General features: G+C 41.1%; 1 protein-coding gene across 1 annotated transcript in view; it reads left to right on the top strand.

Moving 5' to 3' along the window:
* Positions 1-23552, top strand: part of tmem116 (transmembrane protein 116) — a 34499-nt gene that overhangs the window by 2194 nt on the left and 8753 nt on the right. The window contains exons 2-10 of the mRNA XM_028579830.1: positions 2234-2280; positions 6683-6746; positions 6866-6985; positions 15417-15518; positions 16187-16236; positions 16664-16747; positions 16877-17012; positions 18685-18829; positions 18955-19034. Coding sequence (XP_028435631.1) covers positions 2234-2280; positions 6683-6746; positions 6866-6985; positions 15417-15518; positions 16187-16236; positions 16664-16747; positions 16877-17012; positions 18685-18829; positions 18955-19034 — 828 coding nt within the window. The remainder of the gene's footprint in view (positions 1-2233; positions 2281-6682; positions 6747-6865; positions 6986-15416; positions 15519-16186; positions 16237-16663; positions 16748-16876; positions 17013-18684; positions 18830-18954; positions 19035-23552) is intronic.

The following is a 23552-nucleotide window of genomic DNA, read 5'->3' as shown; positions in this document are numbered from 1 at the left end:
TCACAAAGCTGAAAACATTTTAGTGCAACATACAGACTCTAACTTGGAGTGGAGTATTTTCACTGTGTGTTTTAGTACTTTTACTGCAGTAAAGGTAGCTGGTGGTGCTGTTTGAAGTGAAAATTTCTATTTCAGCTGCATTTCTCAGGAGGAAGTAGAGATTTTCCAGTGGTGAAGTGTCCCTGTGTTTTAGGAGGGTGGGTTATTTTGGGTGATTTTTGAGGAAACATAAGAGGGAAATATATTTGTATGTTATGATCAAGGAAGGAAACCCCCATAAAGCCCCCCCCCCCCACCCAAGTGGCCTTACCTGACCTGACCTGACCTGCTGTCTGTTAAAGAACCTGAAGTCTTGGTTTCAACTATTTCTTTTTTATTAGAAATTAAATATAAAAAGGCAAATATATAGTTTTGTGTTTAAACAAAGGATCAATAATTTACTAAAACAGTTGCTCAGTGTGTGTGTGTGTGTGTGTGTGTGTCTCTCCCTCCGTGTGCCTGATCGTGTGTTGTGTTTATTTCGGGAGTACTGTAGTATCCGGCTGCACTGTGTGTCTTCCTGTATGTGTATTACCTGCCTGTCTTGACACATACGCTCACGTATCACGCAAGAAATAGAGGAGACGCCGAAACGATGATCGTAGCGTTCGGTCCAACGCGCCCGCTGCACGCCCGGTGTGCCCGGACAGATTGGATAACACGGGTGGCGAGATAAAAATAGCTGCGCTACGCTGCTATACGTGACGCTTGTAAACGCGACGCTTGTAAATGCGTAAGAACAGATGTCTGATGTCAAACAAGTCAAATCTAAAGTATATTAAGCCCCCATTTCTTTTTAAATCTCAACCAGTTGTAATCTTTACACATTCACTCGACAATAAAGGCAACGAAAAGGCGACGAAAAAGGCGATGAAAAGGCGGCGAGAAGGCGACAAAAAGGTGACAACAAGGGCGACAACAAAGGCGATATTTATATCCATTTTCAAATGGAATAGAAATAGTTTTTATTAAATACCACACACGCTAGGCACGGTTATATGAAACGGCACAACAAAGTGCTCATGGGAAATGTAGGATTAACTGTGTGTGTATGTCTGCTAAATTGGTTCGTAACTTTGTGTGTGTGTGTGTGTGTTTGTCTGTGTGTATAAGTGTGTGTGTGTGTGTGTGTGTGTGTGTGTGTGTGTGTGTGTATTATTATCTGTACATATATTAAGGGCTGGGTTAAAATGATCGATTGTCCAATTAAAATCGATCTTTGTTTGAGTGGTCTGATATCAAATTTTAAAATCCAGAAATGGATCTTTTAATAGCTGCCTTTTCACCATGGATGTACAAGTAAAAAGTATTTCAAACTAAACTTATTTGGGCGGACTTATACGTATTCTATACGTATAGTCCTGGTGAATATTTGTGGCAGCAGAGATTTGTCGCCAGGCAGACTTGTCCTTAAAAGTTCAGGTTCCAATCAGGTGCAGATGTCTGATAGTGAAAGTGTTAAAAATAGAGAAGACGGCAAGACACAAAAACCCAAAAGAGAAGCGACTCAAACCAGCTTCATGTTTCATGTCAACGTTTCCACATTAAATGTCACACTTTAAACTTCTAAACTGATGAAGTCCAGACCTTTATATCACAGAAACAAGCTGATAACTATTTATATTTATTCATAAAGTTATCTATAAAATGCTGGTTTCTATTCTGCACTGGTCACTACTGTAGTTTTTTTATTAGCTTTCTTTGTAAACTTCTTACATGGACCTCTGCGGTTAAATACTTTAATGTTCTTTGATTCCCAGACTTTTTTTATCCACTCTTTTAAAGTTAATTTGTTTTCACTTCCTTTGAAACTTCCTCAGTGCGATAATCATATTTTAAATTGACGTTAGCGTGAACTAAAAGTGGTTTTGATGTGTTAAACTAATCCGGAAAAACACCCACACAGGTCGTTTGTTTAGGCATGTATCAGTTCCTACTGGTACCTAAATAAAGGTAGAAAACACATTGAAAGAGACTGTCTTCCCCCGAAATAAACGCCCACATAGGTTGATTGTTCCAGCATCATTCTGACCTATATTTAGGGAAGATGCCACATTCTCATTCTTTTCCACCTCTTAACTGTTTTAAATCTACCGTATTTCCTATTTTACTCTCTGTTTTATGTGTTCATGTTGATGTACATCACTGTAATGTGCCTCTGTGTCTCTTATAATGGAACTCACCTTGTCTGCAGGTGTATGAAGCCGTCAGGTGGATCCAGCTCGCCATGGCTCTGCTCAGGTCAGTCACTTCCTGGTTCTGTTGGTTCATAGGTAAAAAATTAAACATAGCAGTTGGTGCTAAGAGGAGCATCGGTCGTAGTGTGACAACGTCTCTCGGATGAAAACGCCTCTTTAGTGACCCCCCACCTCCATCCCCCCCACTATACAGTGTGTGCATGTTCATTAGGTGATCAAAGTGAGACTAAAATGGACAGATTTGTTATTAAAAAAGCGAAACCTAATGATGCATGTGCATCGACCACATCCACCACCAGTGCAGAGAGTTCCACCAGGGCCCTGTCAGAAGCATGGATTCTTAATTTTCCACGAACCTGATCGAGGTTACGTGTCAGTTCAACTTCTCATCTCCAATCCTGTCTGTATCTGTGAGAAGCGGCGCTGTCCTGAGTTGAAAGATATCCTACTTTACGGCTTTATTATCGAGGTAATAGGCGCGTGTTCGTGTCGGCCGCTTTCCATTTCCTAACGTGGCAGCGTTCACTGTTCGATCATGTTCAACACACGATTGAAGAAAAAGCACAAGCAGCCACTGCACGGCCAACACACTGACACAAGAAACCTTTAATAAATTACATATATAAGGACAGAATTTGTATTGTATGTTGGTCGGAGCTGTGTCTGTTAGCAGTTAGCTCGCTCGTTAGCCGCTGAACAGCAGCAGAATGCAGGCAGAGCGAGCAGCCGCCAGCTGTTGACCCGTGCAGGACTTCACCATGAGGACTGGTTAGAGACCATGTGACTGTTTAGAGACCATGTGACTGTTTAGAGACCATGGGACTGTTTAGAGACCATGTGACTGGTTAGAGACCATGTGACTGTTTAGAGACCATGTGACTGTTTAGAGACCATATGACCCATGTGACTGTTTAGAGACCATGACCCATGTGACTGTTTAGAGACCATGGGACTGTTTAGACCATGTGACTGTTTAGAGACCATGTGACCATGTGACTGTTTAGAGACCATGTGACTGTTTAGAGACCATGGGACTGTTTAGAGACCATGTGACTGTTTAGAGACCATGTGACTGTTTAGAGACCATGGGACTGTTTAGAGACCATGTGACTGGTTAGAGACCATGTGACCGGCAGGTAACGTTAACTGGTCCCTATACGCAAACAACGTAATATCATAAGTGATAGGGGGACCCAGCAACGGCCATTATGAGCTTTTCCCTCCATTTTCTCTGAACTAATGTTTTGGTAAGAACGAAAGTTTTCATCGTATGTTTGCTGGCGTTTGCCGCTGCTTGCCGCTGAACCGCGTCATAGCTCATTACCATAAAGTTGACCAAAGTTCAACTTTCTGATTGATGCTCTGGTCGCTCAAAACACCCAAAACGCCCAAAATGCCCAAGACGTGACGCCGGCAGATTTGCCACCCCTTGCAGCTGAGAGAAGCTTCCGTTGAAAATGAATGACTTCCGATAACTTTAGAAGCTCAAGTCAGCCGCGGTGTGTACGTACAGTAAGGTTCTGATATGCAAACATGTTGGACTACTTTTTTTTTTTTCAAAGGGCATGCGCTTGTGAGCACCCACAGAGGGAAACATAAATCGGCACCTATGCTGTTGGTTAAACTGGTTTCTGCCAAAAGTTGGATTGGTTACCGACACACAGCTGTGTGATTCTGCAGCGTCGTTCTTCTTTCTCTCCATGGCTACTTTTATTTTTGAATTGATTTATGAGAAAAGATTCTTACTTTGTTTCAGATGTTATTTAATGTCCCTTCAGCACATTACGCTTCAATTTCTGCTTAATGCACTCTGCAATTAAACGGAGAGGCGGGCGGTGAAAGGTCAAAGGTCACCGCACTCGGACAATCAGAGACGGAGAAGTTCACGCCAGCGTGAAATAATCTGATTAGAGAGCTTTGTTTCACGGAGGGACATTTTGAGAAGCAGTTTGTTCTCAGATATAACAGTTACCTGATAGTTCCTTTAACCCTCGTGTTGTCGTCTCCGTCGACCATCCAGCAACTTTTTATTTTTCTGGGTCAAAATGTAAAAAAAAATGGGTAACACTTTACTTGAAGGTATCGACATTATCATGACATGACACTGTCATAACTATGACATGACACTGTCATGAACGTGTCATTAACGTTATAAACAAGTCATAAACGTTTATGACTTCTGTCATTAAGTGTCATTCGGTTTCCTGATGAAGTTCCCTTGGCCTTTGGCATTAAAATACCCCCACATCATCACATACCCTTCACCATACCCCCACATCATCACATACCCTTCACCATACCCCCACATCATCACATACCCTTCACCATACCCCCAAATCATCACATAACCTTCACCATACCCCCACATCATCACATACCCTTCACCATACCCCCCACATCATCACATACCCTTCACCATACCCCCACATCATCACATACCCTTCACCATACCCCCACATCATCACATACCCTTCACCATACCCCCACATCATCACATACCCTTCACCATACCCCCCAAATCATCACATAACCTTCACCATACCCCCACATCATCACATACCCTTCACCATACCCCCCACATCATCACATACCCTTCACCATACCCCCACATCATCACATACCCTTCACCATACCCCCACATCATCACATACCCTTCACCATACCCCCACATCATCACATACCCTTCACCATACCCCCACATCATCACATACCCTTCACCATACCCCCACATCATCACATACCCTTCACCATACCCCCACATCATCACATACCCTTCACCATACCCCCACATCATCATATACCCTTCACCATACCCCCACATCATCACATACCCTTCACCATACCCCCACATCATCACATACCCTTCACCATACCCCCACATCATCACATACCCTTCACCATACCCCCACATCATCATATACCCTTCACCATACCCCCACATCATCACATACCCTTCACCATACCTAGAGATTGGCATGGGGTACTTTCCATAAAATCATCTCTATATGCAAATGAAACCATCTATTAGACTAACTGAAATCAAACCATACCAATCTCTAAGTATGATATATATATATATATATATATATTGTATATAATTTGTCAAAAAGGCAAAGATCCTTATGTGCTCAAGTGAGATCTGGTGTTTTGCCTTTGACTATTGAAACAGGACGATATGTTAATGTAGAAGAGGCAAAACGTATCTGTCCTATGTGCTGTTTGAATGATGTAGAAAATGAGTTCCATTGTGTTTTCTATTGTCCTTTTTATAGTGAGCAGCGTGATTTTTTGTTTTGTAGGATAAAAGCAGAGATTGATTTGGTAAATATGGATGATGCTCAAAGATTGAGATGGCTGTTCACATATGAAACATATAAATTGGCTAATTATTTAGATAAAGCCTGTGAGAAGAGGAAAAAAGCTCTTTATCGAGTGTAGATGAGAACTAGTTGTTTGTGTGTGGTATGTGTGTACGTGTATATACATTTATGTATGTGTATGTCTATATATTTGTATTCATGTATTTGTTCGAAGGATTTGAATATGCAACGGGAAGATGTTTGTTGAATAAGTGAATTTGTGGTGTCTTGTAATCCCATGTGGGATGGACCAAGATGTTTGGCATGACACAGAAATAAAATATAACTAACTAACTAACTAACTAACTAACTAACTATCTATCTATCTATCTATATATATATATATATATATATATATATATATATATATATATATATATATACACAGTATGTATATGTGTGTATATATGTGTGTGTTGTCGTTGCAAATGAGAATTTGTTCTCAATCGACTTACCTGGATAAATATATATATATATATATATATATATATATATATATATATAGTATATATATATATATATATATATATATATATATATATACCACATTGGTCTGTAGTATTCTCTCTACTACTGCAGTACTTTTACAGGGATGTATTTACTTGTAGTACCATAATGAAACATGTAACACCTATTTTGTACTACAATATTTAATGATTGTATGAACGATGACCCAGTGAAATTATGGGTAGCTTGTGTGTGGGTGATCTAAAGTAATGTTTCAATGGTATTTCACAATATATTTGTTTTTTGAACCAGTGATTGTGCAAGTGCAATACTTCTTTAGAGATATGAATGCACAATGCAATGTTTTGAACATTGGATAGCCTGTGTTACAAGTGATGACTGTTGTGAGTTTTGTGTCTAGAGTTTTGAAAAATCACATCAAGGTTATGAAATTAGTAGCAAAGTGATTGTAAAAAACTGTAAAACACCCAAATTCAATGAAAGTAGCGAACTGATCATTTATTTAATTTATGAAGAGAGTTGTAGAGAACCATCCAAGTTATTTTGTTTTAAAATTTGGTTGAAAGAAAACCCCCAAATTAGGAGGATTAATCTGAACGAATGTGATTCTGTCTGCAGTGTTCTGGGTTCAGGCTCCATCATCGTCTGTGTGATGTCACAGAGACTCGGCCGGATGCCGGAGGTCAGTTCCTTATTTCATTCTTTTGTTTTACACGTTGCACCGCCTTAAAAGGGATTTACAGGATTATAAATGACGTGGATAAAAGCTTTTTATTTCTATGTGTGTGTTTGTGTTTGCAGCTGCAGCCGCTGCTGCTGCTCAGCGTGTCTGACCTGCTGCTCGCCTTCTGCTGGCTCATCGGAGTGGCGCTCTTCTCTCAGCGCTGCACACACTGTTACAACCTGCACACTGTGGAGCAGGTAACACACACACGCAGACACACACACACACACACACACACACACACACACACACACACACACACACACACACACAGTAGATAAGGTAACACACAGACACTCACAGTGCAGAAGATAACACACACAGTAGAGCAGGTAACACACACACACACACACACACACACACACACACACACACACACACAGTAGATAAGGTAACACACAGACACTCACAGTGCAGAAGATAACACACACAGTAGAGCAGGTAACACACACACACACACACACACACACACACACAGTAGATAAGGTAACACACAGACACTCACAGTGGAGCAGATAACACACACAGTAGAGCAGGTAACACACACACACACACACACACACACACACACACACACACAGTAGATAAGGTAACACACAGACACTCACAGTGCAGAAGATAACACACACAGTAGAGCAGGTAACACACACACACACACACACACACACAGTAGATAAGGTAACACACAGACACTCACAGTGGAGCAGATAACACACACAGTAGAGCAGGTAACACACACACACACACACACACACACACACACACACACACACACACACACACACACACACACACACACACAGTAGATAAGGTAACACACAGACACTCACAGTGGAGCAGATAACACACACAGTAGAGCAGGTAACACACACACACACACACACACACACACACACACACACACACACACACACACACACACACACAGTAGATAAGGTAACACACAGACACTCACAGTGGAGCAGATAACACACACAGTAGAGCAGGTAACACACACACACACACACACACACACAGTAGATAAGGTAACACACAGACACTCACAGTGGAGCAGATAACACACACAGTAGAGCAGGTAACACACACACACACACACACACACACACACACACACACACACACACACAAACACACAAACAGTGGAGCAGGTAACACACACACACACACACACACACACACACAGTGGAGCAGGTAACAACCACACACACGCACACACACACACATACACACAGTGGAGCAGGTAACACACACACACACAGTGGAGCAGGTTACACACATACACACACATGCACGCGCGCACACACACACACACACACACACACACACACACACACTGTGGAGCAGGTAACACACATACACACACACACACACACACACACATTGTGGGGCAGCTCACACACACACACACAGTGGAGCAGGTAACACACACACCCACACACACTGAGCAACTGTTTTAGTAAATTACTGATCCTTTGTTTAAACACAAAACTATATATTTGCCTTTTTATATTTAATTTATAATAAAAAAGAAAGGCTTTAAATCAAGACTTCAGGTTCTTTAACACACAGCAGGTCAGGTCAGGTCAGACAGAGGGGGGGGGGACCTTTGTGGTTTTTCACTAAAGTTTAGAGACTTTACGGGGTTTCCTTCCTTCCTCATAACAAACAAATATATTTCCTCCCTATGTTTCCTCAAAAATCACCCAAAATAATCACCCAAAATAATGCATCCTCCTAAAACACAAGGACGCTTCACAGCTGGAAAATCTCTACTTCCTCCCTCCTAATGAGATGGATCCTTTAGTTTCACTTTCTCTCCAGTATGCACTGCTGCGGTTTCATCAGAGAGACGAGCTGGCTGTCTGTGTCAGTGCCGCTCCTGCCAGCACACACACACACACACACACACACACACACACACACACACACACACACACACACACACACACACACACACACACACACACACACACACACAAACACACACACAAGCAGGATAGCGACGGAGCAGAAGAATGGTGTGTGTCTATATTTTCAAGCCGAAAATGAAACGACGTATATAACGCAAGCTGTATAATTTGTAAAAAGGCTGCAAGATACAGTGTTAACACAACAAACGTATACAAGCATATGGAAACTCTGTTCTGGGTTATTAATAATCCAAAGGAAAAATCCCCAAAACACTTAAAGGTCATGAGAATTAAAGGACAATTCAGGAGCAAAACAAACCTAGGGGTTAATAACAGATGCTAATTGAATGTGTTTGTAGCTTGAAACTAGCTAACACGGACCACTGATTAGCTTATAATGCTAGTATTCGGGGCACAGGTAAAGTAAAAACGATCGCTATTTATACCACTAAAAAGGCACAAAATATCACCAAACTTCCACGGTAGCATAATGAGGGCCCCTACATGTTAACCGAAGCATTGAGAAATTTGTAAGCATACAGACAGTTTATTAAAAAGATAGTTTATAAAGACAGTCGCGTTCTCGTATACAGGCGGCCGCCTTCTTGGGAGCCACCAATACAACTCAGCAAAGATTGGTCTTGCTTGGGCTTTAACTTCTGGATATTCGGCAGCGTTGCCACAAATGGCTTCGCTCACATCTTTCTCCGCCACCATTACGGAACTACAACTCAAACTAGCGCACAACCTCAACATCATTGTTGAGAAAACCCAAGAATATACCGCAAACCGTACGTACGTAGGAGGGCGGAGCCAGGCTAGTGTTTCCATTCATTTTCGCACTGAATCACACAACATTCAAGCAAACATTTGCGTACAAAGTTTGCTAGCCAAAATGGATCACACCCTCTATGTACAAATGCTTCCTATTGCACAAGTTATAATAACCGTTATAAAAATCTGTTGAGATGAGATGTCTACAAACTTTGTGTCAATATTTTGTCTTATTTTACTGTTCCCGTGAGGCATATTTCATTCCATATTACTTAATTCGCATAAAAACTTGTGGATGGAAACATGGGCATTGATTCAGCTGTGAACAGATCTACAGTTTAAAGAGATCCTGTCCTGGTATTTTGGCCCATTAGTCCCAGATGACCCGCTCCAGAACAGACCCTGAACTGGGTCAGTCTGGGAGGAATTAGAGCAGCAGAAGCAGGACGGACATTAGACTAGATGTAAAGAGATGAAGAACACAAAACATTCCTGACCTACATGTTTGTTCGGACGCAGCGAGCCTCGGCTCAGCTGCTGGATGTTTACTGGTCAGAGAGTAAACAAGCTCCGTACGAACAGGCCGTTCTCACCAACCATTCATATGAAAATAAAGCACCTTAATTTGTATGTATTCTAAGTATTTATTACTGTCAGGCCCACACTGACTGCTGCTGTGTAAGAGCGCTGTGGTCAATGCATTCTCATGAACAGCTTCGAAGTATAATGTGCGAAAACTTATGCACAACAATTCGTATGATATCCTACGAACACCTGTTTCCTGGGTGAAAGTCTTGTGTTTTCTCCTGAACTTCTTCAGGACATGAACACCTGTTTCCTGGGTGAAAGTCTTGTGTTTTCTCCTTAATTTCTTCAGGACATGAACACCTGTTTCCTGGGTGAAAGTATTGTGTTTTCTCCTTCACTTCTTCAGGACATGAAAACCTGTTTCCTGGGTGAAAGTCTTGTGTTTTCTCCTTAATTTCTTCCAGGACATGAACACCTGTTTCTTGGGTGAAAGTCTTGTGTTTTCTCCTTAACTTCTTCAGGACATGAACATCTGTTTCCTGGGTGAAAGTCTTGTGTTTTCTCCTTAACTTCTTCAGGACATGAACACCTGTTTCCTGGGTGAAAGTCTTGTGTTTTCTCCTGAACTTCTTCAGGACATGAACACCTGTTTCCTGGGTGAAAGTCTTGTGTTTTCTCCTTAACTTCTTCCAGGACATTAACACCTGTTTCCTGGGTAAAAGTCTGTGTTTTCTCATTAACTTCTTCCAGGACATGAACACCTGTTTCCTGGGTGAAAGTCTTGTGTTTTCTCCTTAACTTCTTCAGGACATGAACACCTGTTTCCTGGGTGAAAGTCTTGTGTTTTCTCATTAACTTCTTCCAGGACATGAACACCTGTTTCCTGGGTGAAAGTCTTGTGTTTTCTCCTTAATTTCTTCAGGACATGAACACCTGTTTCCTGGGTGAAAGTATTGTGTTTTCTCCTTCACTTCTTCAGGACATGAAAACCTGTTTCCTGGGTGAAAGTCTTGTGTTTTCTCCTTAATTTCTTCCAGGACATGAACACCTGTTTCTTGGGTGAAAGTCTTGTGTTTTCTCCTTAACTTCTTCAGGACATGAACATCTGTTTCCTGGGTGAAAGTCTTGTGTTTTTTCCTTAATTTCTTCAGGACATGAACACCTGTTTCCTGGGTGAAAGTCTTGTGTTTTCTCCTTAACTTCTTCAGGACATGAACACCTGTTTCCTGGGTGAAAGTCTTGTGTTTTCTCTTTAACTTCTTCCAGGACATGAACACCTGTTTCCTGGGTGATGGTCTTATGTTTTCTCCTTAACTTCTTCAGGACATGAACACCTGTTTCCTGGGTGAAAGTCTTGTGTTTTCTCCTGAACTTCTTCAGGACATGAACACCTGTTTCCTGGGTGAAAGTCTTGTGTTTTCTCCTTAACTTCTTCCAGGACATGAACACCTGTTTCCTGGGTAAAAGTCTGTGTTTTCTCATTAACTTCTTCCAGGACATGAACACCTGTTTCCTGGGTGAAAGTCTTGTGTTTTCTCCTTAACTTCTTCAGGACATGAACACCTGTTTCCTGGGTGAAAGTCTTGTGTTTTCTCATTAACTTCTTCCAGGACATGAACACCTGTTTCCTGGGTGAAAGTCTTGTGTTTTCTCCTTAATTTCTTCAGGACATGAACACCTGTTTCCTGGGTGAAAGTATTGTGTTTTCTCCTTCACTTCTTCAGGACATGAAAACCTGTTTCCTGGGTGAAAGTCTTGTGTTTTCTCCTTAATTTCTTCCAGGACATGTACACCTGTTTCTTGGGTGAAAGTCTTGTGTTTTCTCCTTAATTTCTTCAGGACATGAACACCTGTTTCCTGGGTGAAAGTCTTGTGTTTTCTCCTTAACTTCTTCAGGACATGAACACCTGTTTCCTGGGTGAAAGTCTTGTGTTTTCTCTTTAACTTCTTCCAGGACATGAACACCTGTTTCCTGGGTGATGGTCTTATGTTTTCTCCTTAACTTCTTCAGGACATGAACACCTGTTTCCTGGGTGAAAGTCTTGTGTTTTCTCCTTAACTTCTTCCAGGACATGAACACCTGTTTCCTGGGTGATTGTCTTGTGTTTTCTCCTTCACTTCTTCAGGACATGAACACCTGTTTCCTTGGTAAAAGTCTTCTGTTTTCTCCTTAACTTCTTCCAGGACATGAACACCTGTTTCCTGGGTGAAAGTCTTGTGTTTTCTCCTTAACTTCTTCCAGGACATGAACACCTGTTTCCTGGGTGAAAGTCTTGTGTTTTCTCCTTAACTTCTTCAGGACATGAACACCTGTTTCCTGGGTGAAAGTCTTGTGTTTTCTCTTTAACTTCTTCCAGGACATGAACACCTGTTTCCTGGGTGATGGTCTTATGTTTTCTCCTTAACTTCTTCAGGACATGAACACCTGTTTCCTGGGTGAAAGTCTTGTGTTTTCTCCTGAACTTCTTCAGGACATGAACACCTGTTTCCTGGGTGAAAGTCTTGTGTTTTCTCCTTAACTTCTTCCAGGACATGAACACCTGTTTCCTGGGTAAAAGTCTGTGTTTTCTCATTAACTTCTTCCAGGACATGAACACCTGTTTCCTGGGTGAAAGTCTTGTGTTTTCTCCTTAACTTCTTCAGGACATGAACACCTGTTTCCTGGGTGAAAGTCTTGTGTTTTCTCATTAACTTCTTCCAGGACATGAACACCTGTTTCCTGGGTGAAAGTCTTGTGTTTTCTCCTTAATTTCTTCAGGACATGAACACCTGTTTCCTGGGTGAAAGTATTGTGTTTTCTCCTTCACTTCTTCAGGACATGAAAACCTGTTTCCTGGGTGAAAGTCTTGTGTTTTCTCCTTAATTTCTTCCAGGACATGTACACCTGTTTCTTGGGTGAAAGTCTTGTGTTTTCTCCTTAATTTCTTCAGGACATGAACACCTGTTTCCTGGGTGAAAGTCTTGTGTTTTCTCCTTAACTTCTTCAGGACATGAACACCTGTTTCCTGGGTGAAAGTCTTGTGTTTTCTCTTTAACTTCTTCCAGGACATGAACACCTGTTTCCTGGGTGATGGTCTTATGTTTTCTCCTTAACTTCTTCAGGACATGAACACCTGTTTCCTGGGTGAAAGTCTTGTGTTTTCTCCTTAAATTCTTCCAGGACATGAACACCTGTTTCCTGGGTGATTGTCTTGTGTTTTCTCCTTCACTTCTTCAGGACATGAACACCTGTTTCCTTGGTAAAAGTCTTCTGTTTTCTCCTTAACTTCTTCCAGGACATGAACACCTGTTTCCTGGGTGAAAGTCTTGTGTTTTCTCCTTAACTTCTTCCAGGACATGAACACCTGTTTCCTGGGTGAAAGTCTTGTGTTTTCTCCTGAACCTCTTCCAGGACATGAACACCTGTTTCCTGGGTGAAAGTCTTGTGTTTTCTCCTTAACTTCTTCAGGACATGAACACCTGTTTCCTGGGTGAAAGTCTTGTGTTTTCTCCGTAACTTCTTCCAGGACATGAACACCTGTTTCCTGGGTGGAAGTCTTGTGTTTTCTCCTTAACTTCTTCCAGGACATGAACACCTGTTTCTTGGGTGAATGTCTTGTGTTTTCTCCTGAACTTCTTCAGGACATGAACACCTTTTTTCCTGGGTAAAAGTATTGTGTTTTCTCCTTAACTTCTTCCAGGACATGAACACCTGTTTCCTGGGTGAAAGTCTTGTGTTTTCTCATTAACTTCTTCCAGGACATGAACACCTGTTTCCTGGGTGATTGTCTTGTGTTTTCTCCTTCCCTTCTTCAGGACATGAACACCTGTTTCCTTGGTAAAAGTCTTCTGTTTTCTCCTTAACTTCTTCCAGGACATGAACACCTGTTTCCTGGGTGAAAGTCTTGTGTTTTCTCCTTAACTTCTTCCAGGACATGAACACCTGTTTCCTGGGTGAAAGTCTTGTGTTTTCTCCTGAACCTCTTCCAGGACATGAACACCTGTTTCCTGGGTGAAAGTCTTGTGTTTTCTCCTTAACTTCTTCAGGACATGAACACCTGTTTCCTGGGTGAAAGTCTTGTGTTTTCTCCGTAACTTCTTCCAGGACATGAACACCTGTTTCCTGGGTGGAAGTCTTGTGTTTTCTCCTTAACTTCTTCCAGGACATGAACACCTGTTTCTTGGGTGAATGTCTTGTGTTTTCTCCTGAACTTCTTCAGGACATGAACACCTTTTTTCCTGGGTAAAAGTATTGTGTTTTCTCCTTAACTTCTTCCAGGACATGAACACCTGTTTCCTGGGTGAAAGTCTTGTGTTTTCTCATTAACTTCTTCCAGGACATGAACACCTGTTTCCTGGGTGAAAGTCTTGTGTTTTCTCCTTAATTTCTTCCAGGACATGAACACCTGTTTCCTGGGTGAAAGTCTTGTGTTTTCTCCTGAACTTCTTCAGGACATGAACACCTGTTTCCTGGGTGAAAGTCTTGTGTTTTCTCATTAACGTCTTCCAGGACATGAACACCTGTTTCCTGGGTGAAAGTCTTGTGTTTTCTCCTTAACTTCTTCAGGACATGAACACCTGTTTCCTGGGTGAAAGTCTTGTGTTTTCTCCTTAACTTCTTCCAGGACATGAACACCTGTTTCCTGGGTGAAAGTCTTGTGTTTTCTCCTGAACTTCTTCAGGACATGAACACCTGTTTCCTGGGTGAAAGTCTTGTGTTTTCTCCTGAACTTCTTCAGGACATGAACACCTGTTTCCTGGGTGAAAGTCTTGTGTTTTCTCCTTAACTTCTTCCAGGACATGAACACCTTTTTTCCTGGGTGAAAGTCTTGTGTTTTCTCCTTAACTTCTTCCAGGACATGAACACCTGTTTCCTGGGTGAAAGTCTTGTGTTTTCTCCTGAACTTCTTCCAGGATGAACACCTGTTTCCTGGGTGAAAGTCTTGTGTTTTCTCCTTAACTTCTTCCAGGACATGAACACCTGTTTCCTGGGTGAAAGTCTTGTGTTTTCTCCTTAACTTCTTCCAGGACATGAACACCTGTTTCCTGGGTGAAAGTCTTGTGTTTTCTCCTAAACTTCTTCCGGGACAACAGGTGTCCATCATGTCCTGAAGAAATTAAGGAAAAAACACAAGACTTTCACCCAGGAAACAGGTGTTCATGTCCTGGAAGAAGTTAAGGAGAAAACACAAGACTTTCACCCAGGAAACAGGTGTTCATGTCCCGGATCACAGTTACCTTTTACTGGCTAAATTTCACCATAAAGACCCCTTAACGTTACTATCACGTAACTGGCCGGCCGTCGCCTAATTTCGTAGTATATCATACAAATTGGTGTGCGTACATTTTCACATGATATGCCAAATTGTGAGAATGGGTTCTTATGAGAAGTGATCATGATTCGATGAAACTACAAACTGTGTTTCTGTTCTGTCAGATTCTGTACATGGCGTCCTTCTTCTACACCCTGAACTACATGTGGAACCTCTACACGGGAATCCGAGAGAAGTACTATGGCTGCATGGATGGATATGTGCAGGTACATGAAACCACCACGCGCCACTACTTACTGTACCTCGCCAACAAAGCCCAAGGGTAGAATGTAACTAAATACATTTATTCAAGTACTGCACTTAACCCTCCTGTAGTCCTCTGGTCAAATGTGACCCGTTTTCAAAGTTTCTAGGTTAGAAATTTGGGTTTCTTTCAACCAAATAACTTGTGTTACCTGCTTCATGCTGTACAGGTGATAACAGTGTGTGTGTGGGTCTGTGTGTGTCTGTGTGTTTGTATGTGTGTGTGTGTGTGTTACCTGCTCCATGCTGTACAGGTGATAAAAGTGTGTGTGTGTGTGTGTGTGTGTGTGTGTGTGTGTATGTCTGTCTGTGTGTGTGTGTGTGTGTGTTACCTGCTCCCCGCTGTACAGGTGATAACAGTGTGTGTTTGTGTGTCTGTGTGTATGTGTGTGTGTGTGTGTGTGTGTGTGTGTGTGTGTGTGTGTGTGTGTGTGTGTGACGGAAAGTGTGTTGGGTGACCATACAGATGTTTGTGTTTTTATTATCTGTTGATTGTTTGAGCAGATGAACATTTTCTGTGTGAACGGACAATAAAGTTTTATCTCATCTGTCTCTTACGTCTAACTAATTTCATTTTTGTGTGAATTTAAATTTCAATTGTCATTTCACATCTTGTTATCTTGTTGTCCAGATTTCCAACAGAGTGAGCACCGCTGGCAAAATCACTGCGCTGCTCTCTGGGTGAGTACAAACTGTCTTTAACGCACGGCAACATTTAACACACGTTGGAATATTTAACCATCCTGTTGTCTTTTTTGTCTTTCTATATCAGAACTATGACAAAAGAACGTAGAAAAAAGTGACAAATGTTGGAAAAAGCTACAAAAATTCTGAAAAAAATCTGAAAAAGTGAGAAAAAAAACATCAAAAACATCGCCAAAGGTGAAAAAAAATTGTTTAAAAAAGTGACAAAAACATAATAAGAAAATGCCAAAAAAGTGACAAAAAAATTGGGAAAAAAATTGGAAAAAATGTTGAGAAAAGTGTAGAAAAAGAACAACAAAATGTTGAAATTTCGACCCAGAAAAACATAAAGTTGCAGGTCGACAGGAAGACAACACAAGGGTTAAAATGTGACTGACCTCCTCTGTTCCCGTTGTGTTTGCAGTCTGATTCCTGTGATGCTGATGATGCCCGTGTTTATACAAGGAAACATCAGCCAATGTCAGGCCAACTTCAGCGAGCCCTACAGGTGACTGGAGAGAACCTTAAAATGTTCAGACATCACCAACGCACGAGTGAAAGTTTAAGATTTTGTTTTGCTGATAATGTGTGTGATCTTTGCATTTTTTGACCCTCACTGTGCACCGTACCTCGCCAGGTGTCTGCTGATGCACACCGGAGAGCTGTATCTTACCTCGAAGCACCAGCACCTAATCAGAGCCTGCGGCGTGCTGCACACCTACAGCATCGGCGTCTTCCTCGCCACCTTCCTGCTCACGCTGCTCAGCATCATAGTGAGTGACGACACGTGATGTGAAAGGACGTGATGTGACATTACGTGACATGAAAGAACATGTTCAAGTCTGTTCTGTATTTTCTGCTGCACAAGAGGCGTGATCAAATGACTCTGTACGCAATTGGATAGTCCTTCAACCAACCAGACCAACGATTGGGGTGACGTAGCAGCGACAGCGGCATCAACGGGTTGCAAAAAGCTGCTTGGTCGCTTCTTTATCATCATCGTGTTAAACCCGCCAATGGCGTGCCAGTATGTGATTGGTCCCCGCAGATTTGTAACGGAAGCAGGGTAGAAAGATGTACAGGTTTCCAGCCCGAGTTTCAGGGCGAAATCACATCGCCGGCAGATTGGGCTGGGTTTACCGAGTCTACCATACCATACAACCAACTATAATATGGCACTACTGGTGTGTAAACACAACATAGCATCGCAGAACATGAGGCGTGTCGCTAAAAATTCTATTAGCTTGTCTCAAAGAAGCCTGTTCATAAATACTCGGATAAGTGCTCTTAAACACCAAGGATTTTCGGTATGAATCGATCGAAACAGTTTAATTTTCAACTGCACAGGGAGGTTAATACAAATGTGTCATTCATTTGTGATTAATCCCAGTTAACTATGGACAATCACTCGGTTAATGTCAATTAAACATTACATTACATTACATTAAATTCTTTAGCTGACGCTTTTATCCAAAGCGACTTACAATTAAGTGCTTTCAACCCTGAAGGTGCAAACTCAGACAACAAGTAGTAAGTGCAAGTACATTAGCTTTAAATAAGCAAAACTACAAATAGCCATATGAAAGTGCAGCTTTAAGAATATACAGTATATATTTACACATTATTCGAGGTGCAGTCGGAAGAGATGTGTTTTTAGCCTTCGGCAGTAGATGCGTAGGCTTTCGGCCGTCCTCAATGTCAATGGTAAGTTCATTCCACCATTTGGGAGCCAGGACTGCAAACAGGATCGGGATTTTGTTGAGTGATTAGTTGTCCCTCGCTGTGAGGGGGCAGCAAGCAGGTTGGCTGATGCAGAGTGGAGTGGGCAGGTTGAGGTGTAGGGTTTGACCATGTCCAGGATGTAAGCCGGGGCTGATCTGTTCGTGGCCCTGTATGTAAGAACTAGTGTCTTGAAGCGGATGCGGGCAGCAAACATTTGAATTGATCGACAGCCCTAATCAAAATAGTTGCCGATGAAAGTATGAATGCATCTTTTCAGTAAAACAAATAACTGACCTAACTATTAACCCTCATGTTTTCCTCGGGTCATATTTGACCTGTTCTCAAAACTTCTATATCAGAAATATGGGTACAATTATAAGTACTCGATTACTACTTTCTTTAACTTTCTTGACATCCACATGTCTGTGATTGTCCACCAACATACTGTGATGTTAGTCAAAATCTTTCATCACTTCATAAATAGGTATAATCTCCCATAAATGAAAAATAAGTGTAAAACTATTGGTAATAAGTTGGTGTTAGTGAAAAATAGCATCGAAAACGTAGCAAAAAAGTGACAAAAACATTGAAAAAACTGCGGAAAAAAGTGACAAAAACCTCAGAAAATATGTCCAAATTATTTTAAAAAACGGTTAAAAAAAAGATTTACATTTTGACCCGAGGACAACAGAAAGGTTGAATAAACCTCTTCTCCTGCTACAGGTGCTCGTGGTTAAAGCCCGTCAGATTTACAGGCGAGTCGTGACGTCGACCGGTTACCTGGGCAACGAGCAGCGGGCCTCCTTCCGTGTGATGGACCGGCGGATGCTCCTGTACCCGCTGATCTTCTTCTGCTGTTGGGGTCCAGGTCTGTTTCTGCCTCCTTATTCAAATCCCCGTGGTCACTGAAGACAGCGGGCGTTTCTGATTGGATGTTAGGAATGATGGTAGCGCAGGGGTTTGAATCTGTTTGCTGTGTTTGGTTTTCCTCAGCTGTGGCGCTGGCATTTCTGCGGGTGGCGACACCCTCCGCAGGTCACGGCTTGGCAGGGGTCGTCCTCTACATATTTCAGGTCAGTCTGACCTGAAAAAGACACACAAACAACCACAGAGAGACATAAGAGAGACGACTACAAAGAGACCCTAATCGACAAAGTGACTTAAATGGACAATTCCGGCACAAAATGAACCTAGGGGTTAATAACGTGTACCAAGTCGGTCCGTGTACGTTTTGATAGTTTGTTTTTTCGTTTGAACCACAAAACAAAATAAGGAGAAACCAGCTGTTTTTCGTTTATCGTTTCAAACCAAAAACAAAGAAACTGTAAAAAAAGAGCCGTTCTCCGTTTTTGGTTTCTGAATCCGAAAACGAAAAACGACTAAACCAAATTCAAATAACGGTCCGATTTTGGTCTTTTGAAATTCCTTTTTTTATTTCTCCGTTTGAATTCATACATTAAAGAAGAAAAGAAACGTTATAGCACAAACGTTATACCACTGTATAAGAAAAAAAATCAATCAATAAATAGGCTTATATAACCTGGACTGAAAGAAATATGTTAGCAACAGTAGTTTATTACAGTGATTTAATATCGTGCCTATCCACGTACACATCACCAGTCACGTTTAATGAGCGCATGCAGTAATAACCTAAGAACTTATTGTGTGTGCAGAGTTGTTACTGTTAGCGCTATAGGGGAGAGCAGGGACAGTTTAAATACTTTTTAATTAAACGTAATTTACAAAGCGATCACATCGCACTGAAAGCTAATATTTTTTCAATAGCAACATACCCACAACTTCAATACTTTAGTTCATATCATGAATGGTCCTCCCAAAAGGTGTTATTTTAGATAGATTGTTGCTGGGCTATACGTCGGTGAGTTTTCCCGTTATCCTAGTACCGTTATCCTAGACTTTATTTGGATGTGCAGTGACCTAACCCACGTAAAAATCTAGTGAAACGACATTTTCCACAATAGAAAGATGATATAAATGGGAAAACGTATACTGTTCTAGCTATAAAAATGGCAGAATTATCCACAGTGCATGATATTTCAAAAAACGCGCTTCATAGCCTACAAGGTGACGGCAATGAGTTGTTAAGAGATATTCACGAAGACGTATAGCCCAGCAACAATCTATCTAAATAACACCTTTTGGGAGTACCATTCATAATATGTAGTAAAATATTGAAGTTGTGGGAAGTTTATATGGCTTAAATTGTATGTTTCATTCGCCCCCCCCATGCTGTTTCAATCGTCCCGATCAGGAGGGACGAATGAAACATTACGCACGCCCCATTTCTGCTGTAATAATTCCTGAAAGGTTTTGTTCAAAGCTGAAAATGCAACTGTATTTGACAGAGGACATGTGTAGGTTGCTAGTGACAAAATATTCAGCTTTCAGTGCGATATGATCGCTTTGTAAATTACGTTTAATTAAAAAGCTACTGGGTGCGGGGCTCTCTGTGTCCCGCTGGAGCTCCGACTGCAGGTCGAGGTCGGCAGCGGGTATAAATTAGCAGCAGGTTTGATATTCGCAGGATATTCGTATTCAACCTACCCCCATTCAGTTTCTTCAATAAAATGCCACTACATTACGAGTGTAATATGTTGAGGACAGTTTAGGACACTGTATAAAAAAAAATCACAATGGTATTTGTTGTTGCTACCGATTTACGAGCAAAAACATCACTTCAATCTACGTTCTAGCTGTTGGCTGAGTTAGGGACCGTCTACAAATTACATTACTCAGGCTGGTGACATAGACTACTGGGATTCTTTCAGGAAAGAAATCACCAAAAATCTATAAAAAGACATTTTCTCATTCTGATTGCTGTAGTACTTGCCAATGGCAGGTTACTACTTACTACAGGTCATATTTTTGTCGTATGTCACATTATAGTGAAACAGTATGCAATTAAAAGATTAAAAGGAATCACCAAAAATCTACCAAAAGACATTTTCTCATTCTGATTGCTGTAGTAGCTGCCAATGGCAGGCTACCACTTATAGTAGATAGCACCAACTGCGGCGAAGGCCCTTTTAAAACTGAAGGAATTATTATTTTTCCTTCGTCCGGCTAATTAATCGCCTTTTTGAGGGGCTTAACATACTCGAAAACTCACCTAAATTGGCAGTCGCATCAATTCTGGTGAAAATGTACGTATTCTAAGGGTTTCTGCGATAGGCGCACAAAAATGGCTAGCTAGCGCCCCCTACAAAATAAAAAGAAATTGAGCCCCTGCAGTGCGTTTGACGTATAGTCACAAAACTTGGTACACATATGTAGCAACAAACATCATTGGAGCCATACCCTACCATTTAATTGGTAATTGGAGCCCATACTACAGCAATCAGAATGAGAAAATGTCTTTTGGTTGATTTTTGGTGAATATTTTAAACTTTTAATTCCATCCTGTTTCACTATAATGTGACATATGACAAAAATATGACCTGTAGTAACTAGCAGCCCACTATTGTCAACTATTACAGCAATCAGAATGAGAAAATGTCTTTTTATAGTATTTTGGTGATTTCTTCCCTGAAAAATCCCAGTAGGCCTAGTCTATGTCAACCTGAGCAATGTTATTTGTAGACGGTCCCTAACTCAGCCCACAGCCAGAACGTAGATTGAAGTGCTGTTTTTGCTCGTAAATCGGTAGCGACAAGAAATACCATTGTGATTTTTTTTTGATAGTGTCCTAAACTGTCCTCAACATACTACACTAGTAAAGTAGTGGAATTTTATTGAAGACACTGAATGGGGGTAGGTCGAAAACGAATATCCTGCGAATATCAAACCTGCTGCTAACTTATACCCGCTCTTTCAGGCGATAATAGTAACGTTGCTCCGCTGGCCGATCCCCACTGATGACGGCCCGTCTGCGGCTGCAGGACCTGGAGCTCACCGCCAGTGTTTCAGTTTGACTGTTAAAAAGTTTTCAGATAATAAAAAGGTATTTATTTAGAAGCAGGCTGGTTGGTTAGTTGGCTAACGCTAGCTTCCTATTCCACCAAGCTTCCATGCTAGCTCTTAAGCCGGACAGAGTCGTCCCTCATCTGGCGATAGAAACCCTGCTTTCCCCGTTCCGTTGGCTCAGAGCTCCACAGCCACAGTCCAGTTACAAATTAGTTTTGCACCAAATGTATCGCAAGAAGTGTTGCAAAAGTCGAGGCGCAGATTTTCCACTTTGTGATGCGAGAGAGCACATATGTAACGTTGCAGTGACAGATTCGAGAGGTTGTAATCACTGAGTTGTGGTTGTGATGGAAAATGAACCTGAGTAAAAAGAAATAAAGTACACGAGTAAATGTTGCATTACAAGTGTGCAGCTGTTATTGTGTTCATGCAAATATCAATCTACACATTTGTGAATATTTTTTCTGCGACTTCAAATTCAGATCACGTGTGTGATATATAAGTGCAAATTTAACATACAAGTTCAGATTTTTTGTTCTGCAAGTTCTCACATTGTATTCTACAAGCTCTCACCTTCTGCACCATATTTACCTTCCTACCCTGCTGGTAGAAAGGGGGAACAGTTTGGTCCATTACGGTGGAAACCACATTAAATATTAATTTAATTATATAATATAGTGCTAACATTAACAACTCTGCACACACAATAAGTTCTAGGTTAACTAAACCAACTGTATTGAACCAAACAATGCATGCGCTCATTAAACGTGACTGGTGATGTGTACGTGGAAGGCACGATATTAAATCACTGTAATAAACTACTGTTGCTAACATATTTCTTTAGGTCCAGGTTTATATAAGCCTATTTATTGATTGATTTTTTTTCTCCTAACGTTACTCTGGTATAACGTTAGTGCTGCATATTATGACTGTTCTAAAAGCTTTGATTTTATTTTTTTAGGCATTATTTACTATTACTTCCGGGTCACGTGGCCAACCTGTCTTTCTTTTAATGTAGATATTCAAACGGAGAAATAAAAAAAAAGGAATTTAAAAAAATCTGACCGTTATTTGAATTTGGTTTAGTCGTTTTTCGTTTTTGGATTCAGAAACCAAAAATGGAGAACGGCTCTTTTTTTACCGTTTCTTTGTTTTTGGTTTGAAACTACAAACGAAAAACAGCTGGTTTCTTGTTATTTTTTTTTTTTTGTTCAAACGAAAAAACAAACTATCAAAACGTACACGGACCCAAGTCGACTTGTCCATTGAATGTGACCAGTTTTAGAACAAACCGCTAATTAGCTTATAACGCTAGTCGTTGGGGCATGAGTAAAGTAAAAAGAAATCTCCATTTCTACACCACTAACAAGGCTCAAAATATCACCACACTTCAACGGTAGCATAATGAGGGTCCCTACATGTAAACCGAAGCATTGAGCATTGCAACGTGAGCTGAACTGTCACTTGAAATCTCCCATGGTCCATGGTTTCCCAATGGGTCGATAGGAATTACGTTTGTGAAATGTAATTACACGGAAATGCATGAATATATCTGTTTATTAAAATATATGGGTGACTAACTACAAGGGTTAGGGTTCGACTGGTCGTGACTGTTTTCCAAGATGGCGCCTGGTTGTATATGTAAACGCTACTGTCTTTATAAACTA

This window comes from Perca flavescens, chromosome 6 (assembly GCF_004354835.1).
Source record: "Perca flavescens isolate YP-PL-M2 chromosome 6, PFLA_1.0, whole genome shotgun sequence".
Classification (NCBI taxonomy): domain Eukaryota; kingdom Metazoa; phylum Chordata; class Actinopteri; order Perciformes; family Percidae; genus Perca; species Perca flavescens.
The sequence above is the reverse complement of the archived record's forward strand: the minus strand, read 5'-3'. Positions and strand labels throughout refer to the sequence as shown.